This window comes from Candoia aspera, chromosome 1, assembly GCF_035149785.1.
Source record: "Candoia aspera isolate rCanAsp1 chromosome 1, rCanAsp1.hap2, whole genome shotgun sequence".
In the NCBI taxonomy this organism is placed as follows: Eukaryota; Metazoa; Chordata; class Lepidosauria; order Squamata; family Boidae; genus Candoia; species Candoia aspera.
This window is the reverse complement of record NC_086153.1, coordinates 55030695-55045912: the sequence shown is the minus strand read 5'-3', so window position 1 is coordinate 55045912 and position 15218 is coordinate 55030695. Positions and strand designations below refer to the sequence as shown.

The following is a 15218-nucleotide window of genomic DNA, read 5'->3' as shown; positions in this document are numbered from 1 at the left end:
TTGAAGTAAAACACATCTGGAGGATATCAGATTAGAGAAGGATGATCTAGACTAAGGCAGCTTTCTCTGTTCAGTTGGAGAGTGATATGGAAGCTGAATGCTACATACTGTACTGCTCTTTCTGCAGATTCATCTTGGACTTCTTTCTCAGCATCTAATGTGCATCTGAAAAATTACACTGGAATACTTTTTTAATGTTATGCTTTCTTAAAGGAAAAGTTGCAAGAGACCCAACTTTGAACATAACCTACGTATGTGATTCATGCAAGCATCCCATTCACAGAGCCATAAAAGCACAGTCAGCTTCAAAGCAGCACAGCGGCATCTGTGACTACCTCCATGTTAGTTGTTGAAAAGTGACTGCCAAAATGCTAACCATTATAAGAGATGGGAATGTCCAGGAGGTTTCCCTAGGGATAGATAAAAAAAACCTCTTCTTTGTCATTTTTAAAACCAAAATTCACAGAATCTGCATTTCCCATATTTACTGGCAACTGTGGAATGCACACTTGTGTAACTGTACACGAAAAATGTATACATTAAGAACCCCTGCACAAAACTGAATATAGTAAAGCACAGGAAAAAATCTATACACCAGAGAAAGTACAGACAAAAATGCAAATATTCTAAGAAACACACACACAAATGCATGGACATTTTTGGGTGGGAGGGAATCTAATTCATAAATGGATGTGGGCCTAACCAGTATTTTAGTAAAATGGAAAACTGAATAGAAATCAAACTGATAAGTCCCAAAGTGCCATGCAGCTGTGTGACTTGCACACATTACATTATTTATTTAGTTATTTAGTTAGTTATTTAGTTAGTTATTTTTGCATAGGTTTCTTAAACCTGGATCCAACCTGACCATCCAGTATCATCATATTTAGTTTTCATGATAAAATTCCCAATGGTCTGCACCTTTGTTTCCTGCAAAAAGAGATGGGGCAAATCATTCATGTGTTGTTGTTTATTCATTTAGTCGCTTCCGACTCTTCGTGACTTCATGGACCAGCCCACGCCAGAGCTTCCTGTCGGTCGTCAACACCCCCAGCTCCCCCAGGGACGAGTCCGTCACCTCTAGAATATCATCCATCCATCTTGCCCTGGGTCGGCCCCTCTTCCTTTTGCCCTCCACTCTCCCTAGCATCAGCATCTTCTCCAGGGTGTCCTGTCGTCTCATTATGTGGCCAAAGTATTTCAGTTTTGCTTTTAATATTGTTCCATCAAGTGAGCAGTCTGGCTTTATTTCCTGGAGTATGGACTGGTTTGATCTTCTTGCAGTCCAAGGCACTCTCAGAATTTTCCTCCAACACCACAGTTCCAAAGCATCGATCTTCCTTCTCTCAGCCTTCCTTATGGTCCAGCTCTCGCAGCCATATGTTACTACAGGGAACACCATTGCTTTAACTATGCGGACCTTTGTTGTCAGTGTGATGTCTCTGCTCTTAACTATTTTATTGAGATTGGTCATTGCTCTTCTCCCAAGGATTAAGCGTCTTCTGATTCATTCATGTACATGGGAGAAATTCAAAAACATGCTTGGATGGGAGCACTGCACTGCATTGTAGGGTATAGGCCCCAATTCAGAAGCACAGCCTTACTCTCCCCAGCATATGGTTTAACAAAGGCAAGTATCAAGCCTCTTTCAAGTGGTTGATTAAAAAAACCTTCACATTTCCAACTGAGAAACACTTTGAAGCTTTATCAGTGAGTCCTTTCCTGTGACAAGCATCGCACTTTTTTGACTATAGACAAGCTGATACTGCCTAACTCAACCCCACAGATGATGAGGTGACTGCCCTCTAAGTTGCTGTTAGTCTCCAGACTAAAGTGCTGATTCTGTTCCCATGGGGAAAAGCATCACAACGTGCATTCATGCAGACGTCTGCTGCTCACTGTACACCACGAAAAAGGAGAAGGAAGAGGAGGAAGCAGCTCTGAAATTGTAAATTTGAAGGGTATTATTTTTAATAGCTGTGACTCTCATGATTTTATAAAAGTTGGATTCAAGCAGCTTGGCATATTGTAGCAGGGAAGAGAGGAAAGGGACCTAAACATCTTTTCGGGGATGAGAAGGAAAATATGGCCAGGTTAGAACACTCTAGATCAGTGTTTCTCAACCCTGGCAACTTTAAGATGTGTGGACTTCAACTCCCAGAATTCCCCTGCCAGCCTTGCTGGCTGGGGAATTCTGGGAGTTGAAGTCCACACATCTTAAAGTTGCCAACGTTGAGATTCTGGGAGTTGAAGTCCACACATCTTAAAGTTGCCAGGGTTGAGAAACACTGATCTAGATGTACGGTACTACAATTCCAATTATCCTCAGCCAGGATAGTGAAAAGGAATGGTACTTATTGCTAATGGTGGGGAAAAATTCTGATCATTCCATCATCAGACTTTTTTAAATCCACATTCTTTCTGTCCTACTAATGGAGATGTTTGTGAAGTCTGTTCAGTTATTTAAAAAAAGCAAACAAAATTCTCATTCATCAGTACCAGCCAAATTCCGTAGGCACAGCTATTCTCAGCACAGAGAAATACTTCTTCTCCCTGCCTGTACCTGTTAAAGATGAAGAGACTGTCAGAAAAAAAGGGGTGGCAACTTTAATTTATCATCACAACCATAACTGAGATTCATAACTGGGATTCAGAGCTCTGTAAGCCTAGATGGGAGAAATCTGTCAACTGCATTTCTTTCACATTTCAGGATTTTTAAATCTCAACTTCTTTCTGCCCTATTTATGAAAAAAAAAATGGCAGACTTCTGTAAGGTTGTACTGTATTAAAACACCATTTAAAAAAAAACAACTCACTTATTCCTCAGTCCAGCACATCTACAGCTGGGGAAGACTGTAGTTTAAAAAAAAAACTTCTTTTTCTTGCCCAGGACATTCCCAGCCAGTGACATGAGTGGAAAGCTTGATTAAAACACTGTCCATTGGTTTAATTATTGCATTTTAGACCTGCACTGAAAACATGGATATTCAGTTTTCACATCACCTATTAACAATAAATCAGACTCTGAGTTGTATAAGGTTGCAGCATTCACTAAAATCATTAAATCTGAACAATCATTAAGCTTGGAACCAAACCAATCTGTAGAACTAGTGTAACCTTTAGCAGACAACATACTCCCAAAGGAAAAATAAAACAGCCTTTTGGACTGATAATGTTACAAATTTCAGTTCAGATTATAAATGTATTTTCATCACTTGACATCTGCCTGCATGGTATGAAGGTGCCCTGAATGGCCATAGATTATACTGTAATAAAGCCGTTCTTATCAGCCAATCCTCCAGCCATAATGCTGTCCACTTACACATTCTTTTGGCCCCCATCATCAGCAACAACAAATGGGTTCATGCATTGCTCCAAGACATAATGTGATTTGTTCACAGTTTAGCAATGAATAAACTATACTGGCATCTCAGCCAGTGTGGTTTATTCAGCAAATCATAATTAAAACAAATCATTACTTTACAATATGTGAATCCAGTCACAAGACTCAAGCATAAAAATATTAAATAATGTACATAGGCATGACCCCACCCACAGTATCCCACATTCCCAAGAATATATCTACAAATTAAGTTTGATGAGGGATAAGAAAGTCCTTCACTGTCACACCATAGATTGTGGAGACAAACTATCAACACACTGCTAGTATGCAGATAGTATACTTGTACAGGACTAATCCATGTGATTTATTAAGTTTCAGTTCAGTTCTGGTGTATACTCAGTTGCTGGAGAAGTGATTCTCAGTCTACAGAGAACAAGTTAGAAGAATCGTGATGAATGCTGCTACTTACAGAAATACAGAATAGCTTTCTGTGTTACTTTACTAGAAATATACCAGACTATGCCCAAAACAGAGAAAAAACAGGAATGTCTTTCATACAAAGTCTGCCTAACCCAATCCAGGCTAGTATCTATTTAATTTCACTAAATAGGTTCACACGAAGGTAGCAAAAGTCATGGAAGTGACATACTGAAGTACAATTCTTCAAACAACATGCAACACGTATTATCAGACACACAGTAAAATCTTAGGTCAGTTTACTTGGAAGTAAGTCCCATTCTGTCTAGTGTGGCTTAGTTTCAGGAAAGTGTGAATAGGAAATGTACAAAGTGGAATTCACTTCCAAGTAAGCATACACAGGATTACATTGCAAAACATTCCTAAAACAATGCAAGTCCCGCCATCTGGTAAAACCATAGGAATATTTATTGTGAAATTTGAGTGAACCTGGCTATTTGGAACAAAAACCAGAAGTTAAACATTTACTTAAGATACACTGTGGAATACAGATATTCTGAACACTGTATTGCAGTGAAGAATATAGAACTGTGGCAGGTTTAAAATCAAATACATACATTTTTGCAGGGTTTAATCTTCAAATTATAGACCTAGGAAAAGTACCCCATTCTCAAGAACAACACCAAACAACTCTAGTTTGAATATCTCTTTTTCAGCCATTCACAAAAGCAGAATATCCTATTGAATAAGAACATTTTAAAGGCATTAAGGCCATTTTCACAAATGACACTGAAATTTTTTTTTCTCAGGTCCCATTTCTGCAAGTTGAATATAGACTCCCTCCTAGTCAAGCACATTTGATTTAAAACTGTCTCACACTTTCTGTCCAGCACAGTTAAGAAGTGAACCCCTTTCAGATTTAAAAGGTTTTACCGCCTACTTGTGAAAAATGCCCTAAAAGTGATAGGAAGAAAAAATACAATCTCCATCTCTATTTCAGGCAAGTACTATACTTAAGGAACCAAACATATGATTCCTGAATGATGTTTTTGGCTTCCAGCTATTCCACAACTCTCCTTTAAGGGTGCCAGAAGCATCACTTAGGATCCAACATGGGAGGAGCACCTATGCATTTCTGCCTTGGCTTTCTCCTTTGATCAGGCCAAACTACTGACAGCCTCCAGGGGGTGGGGGGAGGAATCAGAGGATCCTGCTGCAAGGAGTTACTTTTGGGTACAATGCTTTATGTTGTTGTTTTTAATTTTTAAACTTGAACATTAGGCACAATGCTTTATGCTTTTATCTCTTTAAACTCTAACATTACACACCCACACCCACACATGTATGTGTATATGTATATGTATATATAGATATGTAATCCACACACACGCAACGGACAGATCAGTATCACTTTCCTGGAGACCCACGTTCACATTCTAGCCCAGGAACGTTTTAGCCCAGGGTGTTGTGTAAACTCAGCCACTATCCCATCCAAATGATTTAGTAGCGGAACCCAGAAACTTGTGTTGACTGCGTGAATTACGGTTCGGTTCACCTTGGCAAAGCGTTTCGTGTAAATACAGGAGGCTGACCGCCTTTCAAAGGCACCCCAATCAAGTCACCGGGACATTTTTCAACAGCTAGCGCGACCTCCCTCACCCTCGTTTCCCCCACTCTACGTGCGGGGCTTAAAAAAACTTGGCGGGGGAGCCTTCTTTCTTTTTAACGGGAATCTGAGCGAGGAGGCTCACGCCGCCGAGCAACGGCAGCCGCCAAGTTGGAACCCAAGCTCCGCCGGAGCAAAAGACGAGCAGGTGTCTAGTCACCACGTGGGTTTTGAGATGCTGATTTGTTGTACCCGAACCAACTTGGCCGCCTCGGTCTGAAGTCGCTCACACATTCCCGGCCAGCTTTAAAGCCCCGCTGTCCCCACGATATTGTACAGTCCCGTTCTCCCCCGTTCCCTATTCCCCGCCAAGGAGAACCCCACCGAGGAGGCGGGGCGGGCCCTTCACGTACCTTTGGCGTCTGCCGCCCTTCGGGTCCCGCCGCTTCCAACTTCCTCCTGACCCCGAGAAAGAGAAGGAGAGCGGCGATCCACAGAATTCCCAGGACAGACAACACCAGCCTTCGACTCAGCCGCCTCATCGCTAGTTTGGAGAAGAAGAAGGCGGCGGGGGGAAGAGAAAAGTCTCCTCGCTTTCGAGAAGCGGCGGGGCGGGGTTGGAGCTGGCTGGCACGCTTCCCGCCACTCTAAAGCAGGCAAGAGCGCTACCGGCGGGACGAGTTCCAGCGAGCCCCCGCGAGGGGCACGGCTAAGTAACCCCCCTCCAAAGCAGCCCAGGAGAGGAGGAGGAGGAGGAGGAGGAGGTGGGGACTACGGCGGCGCGGGCAGTCCCGGGCCGTCCTCCCCGCGTGGGGTTGGCGGGCAGGGGAGGAGGGAGGGGGAGGGGTCAGTGGTGGGGAAAGGGAGCGGATGGGTCTTCTTGCCGCGGAGTTGGAGAACGGCAGTCCACCGGCGACTCTGCTTGCTGCCGGGCTCTTGAATGCCAAGGGAGGGGATTCCTCCGTGGCAGAAGTCACTGGTAAGAGCGGGAGAGCCTCTACCCGCCTCTGTTGGCACCGATTTCGGATGAGATCCCGCTCGCAGATCGGGCCACCGCACTTCCTCCTGCCCAGGGAACAGTAGCCCGTCTTCCCTGCCGTCCGCACACTCCCGGGGCGGGCTGGCAGCCGGACGGGTGGCGCGCTTCGCTTTGCCTTATCCCTACCTAGGTCAAGCTCGCCCGCCGGGAAGGGCTGTCTCTCAATCCGCCTCCTGCCCTCCGCTTCGCTGCCGCAGCTGTCGCCACCGCGCGGTGCTGGCAGCTCCCCGCGAGGATGAGATCGCCGGAGCCGGGGGAGGCTCAGGCGGGGATTGGCGGCGAGCGAGGGGGTGAGCTCAAGAGGCGCGCTTCGCTCCTGGCCGGCGGACTTGGCAGGCCGAGTTGGGATGGGCTGAAGGGCCAAACGCAGCAACTTTGGAGCGAGTTCGGCGAGAAATGCCCCGGCCCAGCTCGGGCAAGGGGGAAGAGGAAGGCTGCTTAAAAGGGAAATACGCGGTTGGCCGATGGCGCTGATAGTTCGCGATCCCACGGCTGCTGACTGCCCTTCACACAGTTGGTATTTCCGTTGCATTTACTAGTGGGCGCTGCTTCAGAGGATCGGGGCGAAGAGCAGCTCCATGTTAATAGCGTGATGCCATGCGCGTTTGCCCTGGGATTTGTGTCAGATTACATCTAAACCCTCGGGCACCCACGCTTGCTGCCAGTCGGTTAAAGTTATTTCAAGATTAAGCATGCGAGGGAAATAATAGGCTCAAGTTGCACAATTTCGCGGTCCCTTCCCCCCTCCCGCCCTCGTCTATCCTTTGCCAGTTATTACACCAGCGGCTAGACGGTACAGTCTATATAAAAACACTTTTCGGCGTTACGCCGCGGCAGGCAGTAATATTCGGCGTAATAGACAGCTTTGCGCGTGCTTGGTCACCCATGTGAATTGTTTCTTCCCTTCCTCCCTCCGTGAGCGGTTGAAAAAATTCTGCTTGAGCCGCCTTTGGGCGAGGGTGCGGGCAGAGGAGAGAGGTGCTCCGAACACATACAGTCCTGTCTTGCAAGTTGCTGCCTGCCGACGTACGTCTGGGGTGCCTGTTTGCATAATCGTCTCCTGGTGGTCCCTGAAGCAATAGCAGGAACCGCAAGAGGAGGCTGCCTGAAGAGGCACATCTGGAGAAGCCTTTCTTCTTAGGCAGGGCTGGACAGACTCCAGGCTTGTAGCAGCTAGTTTTTTCCTGAGTACTAGAACTCCTGATCCACCAACTAGAGTCTTATCCCAAAAGACATTTATTTAGAATTAAAGACTTTTAAGCCAGAAATCTTACTGGAAGACCAAAGCCGAAGGGAGCTCACAGTTCTTCTGCACAAAATGCTTGTCCTAGTTATATATTTTAGTACAATTGTTATTGCTATTATTTCAGCAACAGTATTTGGGAGGAGGGTCGCTTTGTTGCTACAATAGTTAAATAATTGGAAATCTAAATCCTGGTTAGTATATAGCAAGATCAACAAAACTTCTAGTTCTTTTGGACTACGGTTCTCACAGTCAGCTAACACTTAAACATGCAGACTGAGGCTGATGGGTGTAGGATGCTAAAACATCTAGTTACTAATAGCCCATCAGTGGCAAATTACCAAGGGATCCACCAGTAATCTGGATCTACCTTTTGCCTCCTGTAACAACATTCCATGATTTTTCTGAAGTACATGGATAACCATGTAGTTTGTGGCAAAAACACCTAGACTTTCCAGTGCACAGAGGTTTGTAAATTTTTTGTGCATTATATTTTTTGTAATACTTGTGCAAGGCATTCGGTACATCCACTACTACAGGGAGGATCCAGCTTAAAAACACTTCCTTACTTGTTTGCCTGGAGACAATTCTTCCTTTACAGGCCTAAAGTGAGCAATAAATGGCTCACTTTATTCCAGGGCAATAAAGATTATTTTTGTTTTTCTTTCTCCCTTTTAAAAAAAATATATACACCAAATCATAAAGTAGAATGAAAACAGTGAAATCATATCCAGTAGTTTGTGCAGAGACAATTGATATTTTGGAGTTTAACCATCATTTTATGGGTTAGGAAAAAATAATTCTCTGAGAAGAAAAATTAACTGGTAAGAAGGGTGAAAAATCATTTTTCCCAGCAACACAGCATAACTTTTATTTACTTCCATATAGACTTATTCTGCAATCAAACACTATTTGTTGTGAAAAATTGTAGCCAGAAGATATGGGGTGCCATTTCTGATTTGGGGGGGGAATGCATGAATTAAACAGAGAACATCCAATTTGAAGGACCCCAAAACACTTTGTTGGGAGAAATCACATGCTTTCCATACCCCAGATAAAGTCACTTTTATATTCCACTTCTTACTTGAACAAAAACAACTGTTTAACATTTCCGATTGCAGTTAAAATATAGTATGAAGATTAATTTGCTCAATTGAAACAGCAGGGGGAAATTCAGGTAGGTGGAATTTAATTACTGGATTTGGAAAGGAAGATGTGAGCTTTTAGAGCTGTCACAAACATTTAAAAATAAAATCTTCAGCAGTGAACAAATCTCTTTCCAGAAAAATACTAATAATGCTAGGTGGGATACCTAGTAGCTAAGAGTCTCCGGCAGTAACTTTGGAGAGGAAAACAAGCGAGCTTCTAGACCGTGCTCCTATGTTTTTAGGGATGTACGCTGGATCCAGCCAAATCAATCTGCTTTAGAGATAGCTGCCTAAACTGGATTCCCTATCAAGTGACAAAAACAAATCCAGACTTTTCTGAAACTTGGAAATAACATTATTTGGCTCTCCAGAGGGCTACAGAAAATCAGGCAGATGGTTTGTGGAGATGCATGAAAACAATGAGGACGGAAGGAATCCTGACTGACAGGGCAATCATCCAAACACAGGAACGTTTCATCATGGGTTTCCGCTACTTAGAGAAAGGAAGCTGAGTGTTTAGCTTTCAGTCTTACATTTTGCTTTGCTTTGCTGCAGGTTGTGCTACATTCTGTTTTTTTAGGTTTGCACCCAACTCCAAATCACCCAATGATATTCCCCAAACATGGAGATGACACACACATCTTTTTCTCTGTAATGCATTTAGATAATTTAATGGCTCCCTGAAAACTAGCTTGTGCTAAATGATGGGTTGGATAAGAGAGAATAAAATTTAAAATGATTCTGGGAAAGATGGAGGTGCTCATTGTGGCAGATCAGAAATTGGTAGACCTGTATCTTCTGAATGGGTCATGCTCTCCCAGAAGGTCCAACTATGCAGTTTGGAGGTGCTTCTGGATTTAAGTCTCTGGTTTTCTAGATTAAAGCAATAGCCAGGAGTACCTTTAATTAGCTTTGTCTGACAAGTTGTGGTGTCATTGTCTAGTAGCCTCCAGGGATAATAACTGTAACAGGCTCTGCATGAGGAAGTATCTGTGGCTACTCCAGAAACTTAATCCAGCAGACAGAGTGATCTCTGGAAGAACTCAAAGACACCATATTACATTTTTTCTACAAGGATTGCTAATTTGTTCTGGACTGATTTTTATCTTTAAAGCCATATATGCTATGGGTCCAAAATATCTGAAAGAACATTTGTTTATTTCCACCCTCTCTACCTCCATTCATTGAGAAAATCTGAGGAGGTTCACCTCTAACTGTTGGTGGGGTCATCTTATAGCAACTCAGGGCTGAACTTTTTCTGCACTCCCCTAGTTCTGAATTGGGGAACCCAACTTCTTTGCTCATTTTTTTAAAGTATACCTTTTAAACAAGCTTGCAATTATTTTCAACCTGGTTTTAATTTTGATAAAATTAAACATTTACAGCAATAGGTGTGATGTTCCCCTAATAGGTTTGACTGCACTTGCAACTGTCATTCAGAACTTTTTCACAATAAAATAAAAGTTATAGCCATGTATTGATTTCCACTGGGAGGCACAAAACATTCAATATCCAAAATAAACTTTCTTGTATTTCTCTATTTCTCTCTGTGTCTCACAATAGCTCCAAGTTTGGCTTTTAGTTTTAAGAAGCTTGACTTGTAACAGTTTCAGAAAGTTGTGGCACAGGCAGACAGCAACCCTTGTGTTAATTTGAATAAATGATTTATCTTGAGTTTTTATTTTACCTTTGATTAAAATCAAAAAGCCCTATCTGCAATTCAATTTAACTAAATTAACAGAAATGTGTTAATTTAGGGAACAGTTATAAACTCTAGACCTCTGTCTGATATAGTGTCACATGTTCCTGAAGTTAAAAAAAAGATCAAATAGTTGTGATACCTCTCATATTTCAAAATATCCTTTTTACACCTACAGTATTGCAAGTGTCATGTGAACAAAACCTTTCCTCATAGGAAAAAGTGTCAGTGAATAAATTAGAAATTGGAGCAGATGTGAGCTTTTCATACTAGCAAGCGAACTAGAGAATGAAAGTCCATAAAAAATTTCAAATAGTGCATAAACCAATGGGGGGAAGGGGGAAGCAGAGACAGAGATAAGAAGCTATAGCATCCATCGCACACATTTTATACAGTCAATCTGGTTCAATTCTTTCTATTATTACATTGCCTTGTTTGGAACCTGTTTACTGACTATTTGCATTCCCCACCAACCCCATTCTTTCTGATTTCTCTTTCAAACTTGCCTTTCTGCTTTCTTGTATGATCTGCATTTCCTTGGCTGAAAGTGCTCAGAGTGTAGGCCTAAAAAGTTCATCAGCTATCACAAAAGGAGATGCACTACCTCATCTTTGTCGTTTTTCTTTGGTTGAGCACAAGAGACATGGAGGAAAACTGGATCCAGTTAGCATATCAAGAAAAGAAAAATGAGAAGAAAAAAATGACAGATGAGATTGGCACTTTACTGCAGGAAGCAGTAGAGCAGAGTCACACAAGCTCAGCATGTGGATGAGACTCAATTAAATCCAATTGATTCCTTCGCCCTTCTAAACCATTAAGAAACATGACGGCAGCACCTGGTGGGAAAAGGTTGTGTGCAGCTCCTTGAGCTATACCATGAGACACAGTAAGATGTGGTTGAATTGCTCATGCAGGTATAAAGTGTTGCCAGTTTGCTAAAGCCAAATGATCTGCATCATTCACAACATTCTCTGTCAATGGCTTTCACAGGGGATTTACTCCTGCTGAATCCAGAAATTTGGTATAAGCATGGCCACCTCTGAGTGAGGCTGGCTGATACTTGCATGGAATATCTCAATGCAAAGCACTAGACCCACATGTGTTGTTTTCTTCCAGAAATATCTGGTTTTGTTTTGTATGTCTTTAAATAGATTGATACACAGCTACCTACCTATGAAAGGAGGCAGGGTTAGTATGTGATCAACAGTGTGGCCCCGGTGGGACAAAAATAGACACTGCATTAGTTGTACTCATAGAGACAGACTGACAGTGTAGTATAGTGGTTAAAGTGCTGGGCTAGGGGCGGGCAGACCCAGCTTCTAGACCTCCTTTAGGCATGGAAGCCAGCTGAGTGATGGAAGCCGATTGGGTGACCTTGGGCCAGTCAGCTTCTCTCAGCCTAGTCTGGGAAGTTAAAAAAAAAAAAAACAACTATCAACCAACATGCACCAGAACAGCATGATAAACTGCAGTCCATAGCCTTCAAGGGAGGGGGCTTCATGCAGTCGATTGATTTGGGCTGATGATAATAATTACTTAAAAGAAGGCAACCCATAAGAATCTATTCTGTACTTAGAACTGCCAATGAAGATTTTACGCTATTAGAGAGAAACAAATGTAAATGGTGATTAAGAAGCCCTCCTCCTATATTGGATTAAACCAGTATGCACTTTAGGAAATGTATTTATATGGGCGTTGGTCAAAGCAGGCAAATGATGTCATGGGGGTTACAAGGTCGTCATATAAATAATTACACAGTTCCTAATTACACATAATAATTCATGTCATTGACATCATTATGGCTTTTGACAGATGCCTGTGCATATCTATTACATTAATATCTCACCTTTCCTAAAAGGAGCTTGAGAATGTAAATTGGTTCTTTCCCTCTCTCCAATATTATGCATATGACAGGCCTGTGAAGTAGTTTAGATTAAAAATAATGACTGATCCAAATTCACTTAGAGAAATACGTAGCCAAAGGAGAATTTGAACACTGTATCATCCAAACTGGGTACACACTTCATATTAAGCAATGTTGTTTATTTGGCTTTGGCTAGCATGTTGTATAAACCTGCCATTGTGGTTTGTTATCTATGGTTTATAGCTTAAGAACTCTGCCAAGGATACTTTGTTCAACAGACCCTGGTTAACAAATTCCATTAAGGAATTTCTTACACCACAGTCAGAACTAGCAGAGATGATTCATTTCTTTTTGTCTAGATATTCTTTTGAAAACTTACCTGATAGAAATCTAGCTCAGAGCTACGGTGTTATCTTCAGTTTCTTGTCACACATCTATGAATGGTACAAGGGCCTTGGTGTGAAGAAAAGGTGGCAATTCTAAAGGCCCCCTGCTTCTTTTTTGCATTCTTACTGGTTTTAAAGTAAAATTATTTGGGCAAAGGGGTGGATCAGTCATCGTCAAGGTGTGTTGTGTAACTCAGCCAGAATTATCTTAAAGAGCAGCCATTACCCTGACTATAGCATTCATACATTGCTGTCCTAACGTAATGTATCCACCTTTGAATCAGACAGTACTTTACTTGGGAGATAAACATTGCTTTCAGAATTCCAATGTCATGTGTGCTGAGGATTTTTTTTTTTTTTTAGTAAAGAAGGGTGGGAAAAGCAGTACAATCAGAGGTCCTTATTATATTTTTGTAGTGTAGGTCTTGTTATGCTTTCTCCATGCACCTTCTAAGCCACAGGTGGGACACCTCTGATAGTCTAGGTCAGTGTTTCTCAACCTTGGCAACTTCAAGCTGTATGGACTTCAACTCCCAGAATTCCCTAGGTTGAGCATGGTTGGCTGGGGAATTCTGAGTGTTGAAGTCCACACAGCTTGAAGTTGCCAAGGTTAAGAAACATTGGTCTGGTGTTCTGGAACTCTGGAGCCCATCAACCCCATCTAACACAACCAACATGCAGGAAAGTTATCAATACCACAAATCAAAGTGCTACAGCTCCTCATTCTGTGTTTTATTTTGCAATAGTAGACTGAACTAATTACAAGACATTAAAATCAACATTCATTTCAGCACATGAAAAATATATGGGCTGTGTGTGTATGTGTGTATATATAAAATATTTGCAGTACTTTGTCCAGTAGTGTTACAACCAGCAAATGTGTACACACTAAAAATTTATTGTGTTCATTAATATCCAACATGCTTTGTTTAATACCCCGCATATGCTTTGCAGTAATATTGTATTCACAAATTATTCTAGTTCAAACTTCGCAGAGAAGATTATATTAAGCACCTGATCCTGTGTATGCCTATTTGGAAGTAAGTCAAACAGAGTTAAATTAGGCTTTAATATTATGCATGCTCTGGGAAGGGGGAAAAAACCATCCACAGAAGCAAAGGAACAGGCAAGTTTTTTTTAAACACGGGAAGTTTAAGCTCTGGTCTATGGAAGCTTGAGCAAGAGGAAATTATATCTTTAATGTACCACAAATCTCTTTATTGTGATTTGTATATTACAACCCAAGGTGGGATTAAAACCTTGTCTCCTTTATGGAACAAGCCTTCATTGAAAGTTTTAAAAATCCAGAGCCAGGGAAGAAAACAGTAAGATAAGTACAGTAGAAATTAAATTACAACTAAGATAATAAATATGGCTTTTCTGACAAAAATGCAATCAAAAGATGCTGCCTTGCTACTTTGAGAAACATCTCCCTCTGCTGAGAAAAAAGCGATATTGACAAGGTCCCAGCAATTCTAATAAATTTCCAGTGATTTATTTCTCATCATCAGAATGAGGTTATACATTCTCTCCTAGTTTGTAGAAGGCCATTTAAATCTATGTAAAATGAATGAAAAATGCAGCTGCTCTTACCTGGGCTAAGTTCTGATTTTTTGGAAGGAAAGGCAGCATTTACTGAACCTCAGAATAAAAGGGGGGCAACTGGCCTTTGGGGAGCAGAATGAAGAGGAAGTGTCATCCTAAATTCTTTAAATTTTAAAGAGCAATAGTGCTTGTATGTCCTTGAAATGGAACTGACACAGAAACCATTGCCTATAGATCAATTTAAAGAAAATGGGAAGCTACTTCCTTGGGCAAAACAGATAACAATGTCTTGGGGAATGGAGGAGGAATGGGAGGTAAAAGAAAACCTGATGAAATTTCACAAAGCCTTACATATCCATAATCTGAAAGATCACTCTTAGTTATTGAGTACCACAAGTCTGAAATAAGATTTTATCTGTTGCTTTGGCCAGCAGACCTTATTCTCCAATTTACCGTAGCTCCCTGAAATGCTTTTGAAACTGGATTTCTTCATTTTTTCAAAATAGAACATTACAATAAGCCAATAGTTGGGGGTTTGTTTTCAAATTTTGCTATTCCCATGAGATCTGCAAAAAGTAACCGTTCTTTTATTTTTCATTCTATTCTGGATTTTTTTAAAACAAAATTCTATCTCTTTATAAAACTTCGGTTTCATTTTGTGGCTCAAGGGAGATTTCAAGACAAAGGAGTTGTCCACTGATTTAGGCAGGGGGAGCTGACCTTTCTAGTAGAGGCTTTTCAAGCAATTTGAACAATGGCTTGACCTATGCCCATTATTAAAGGATAAAATGATTTCGGTTGCTAATGGCAGCAGCTCTTGCCATTTTTAAAGGCCTTGCTATGCAGGTAGCTTGAAAGGGTTCCAAATTCCAGGCAAAAGAAACCTGCAGTCTGATGCCACCTGGGCAGGACTTTGGAGCAAAAGTTC

At 41.7% G+C, this 15218-nt stretch overlaps 1 protein-coding gene across 1 annotated transcript in view; it reads right to left on the bottom strand.

The window, feature by feature from the left end:
- Nucleotides 1-5934, bottom strand: part of GALNT14 (polypeptide N-acetylgalactosaminyltransferase 14) — a 294843-nt gene extending 288909 nt beyond the window's left edge. The window contains exon 1 of the mRNA XM_063304437.1: nt 5780-5934. Within this exon, the coding sequence (XP_063160507.1) occupies nt 5780-5908 (129 nt within the window). The 5' untranslated portion in view covers nt 5909-5934. The remainder of the gene's footprint in view (nt 1-5779) is intronic.
- Nucleotides 5935-15218: the final 9284 nt, after the last annotated feature.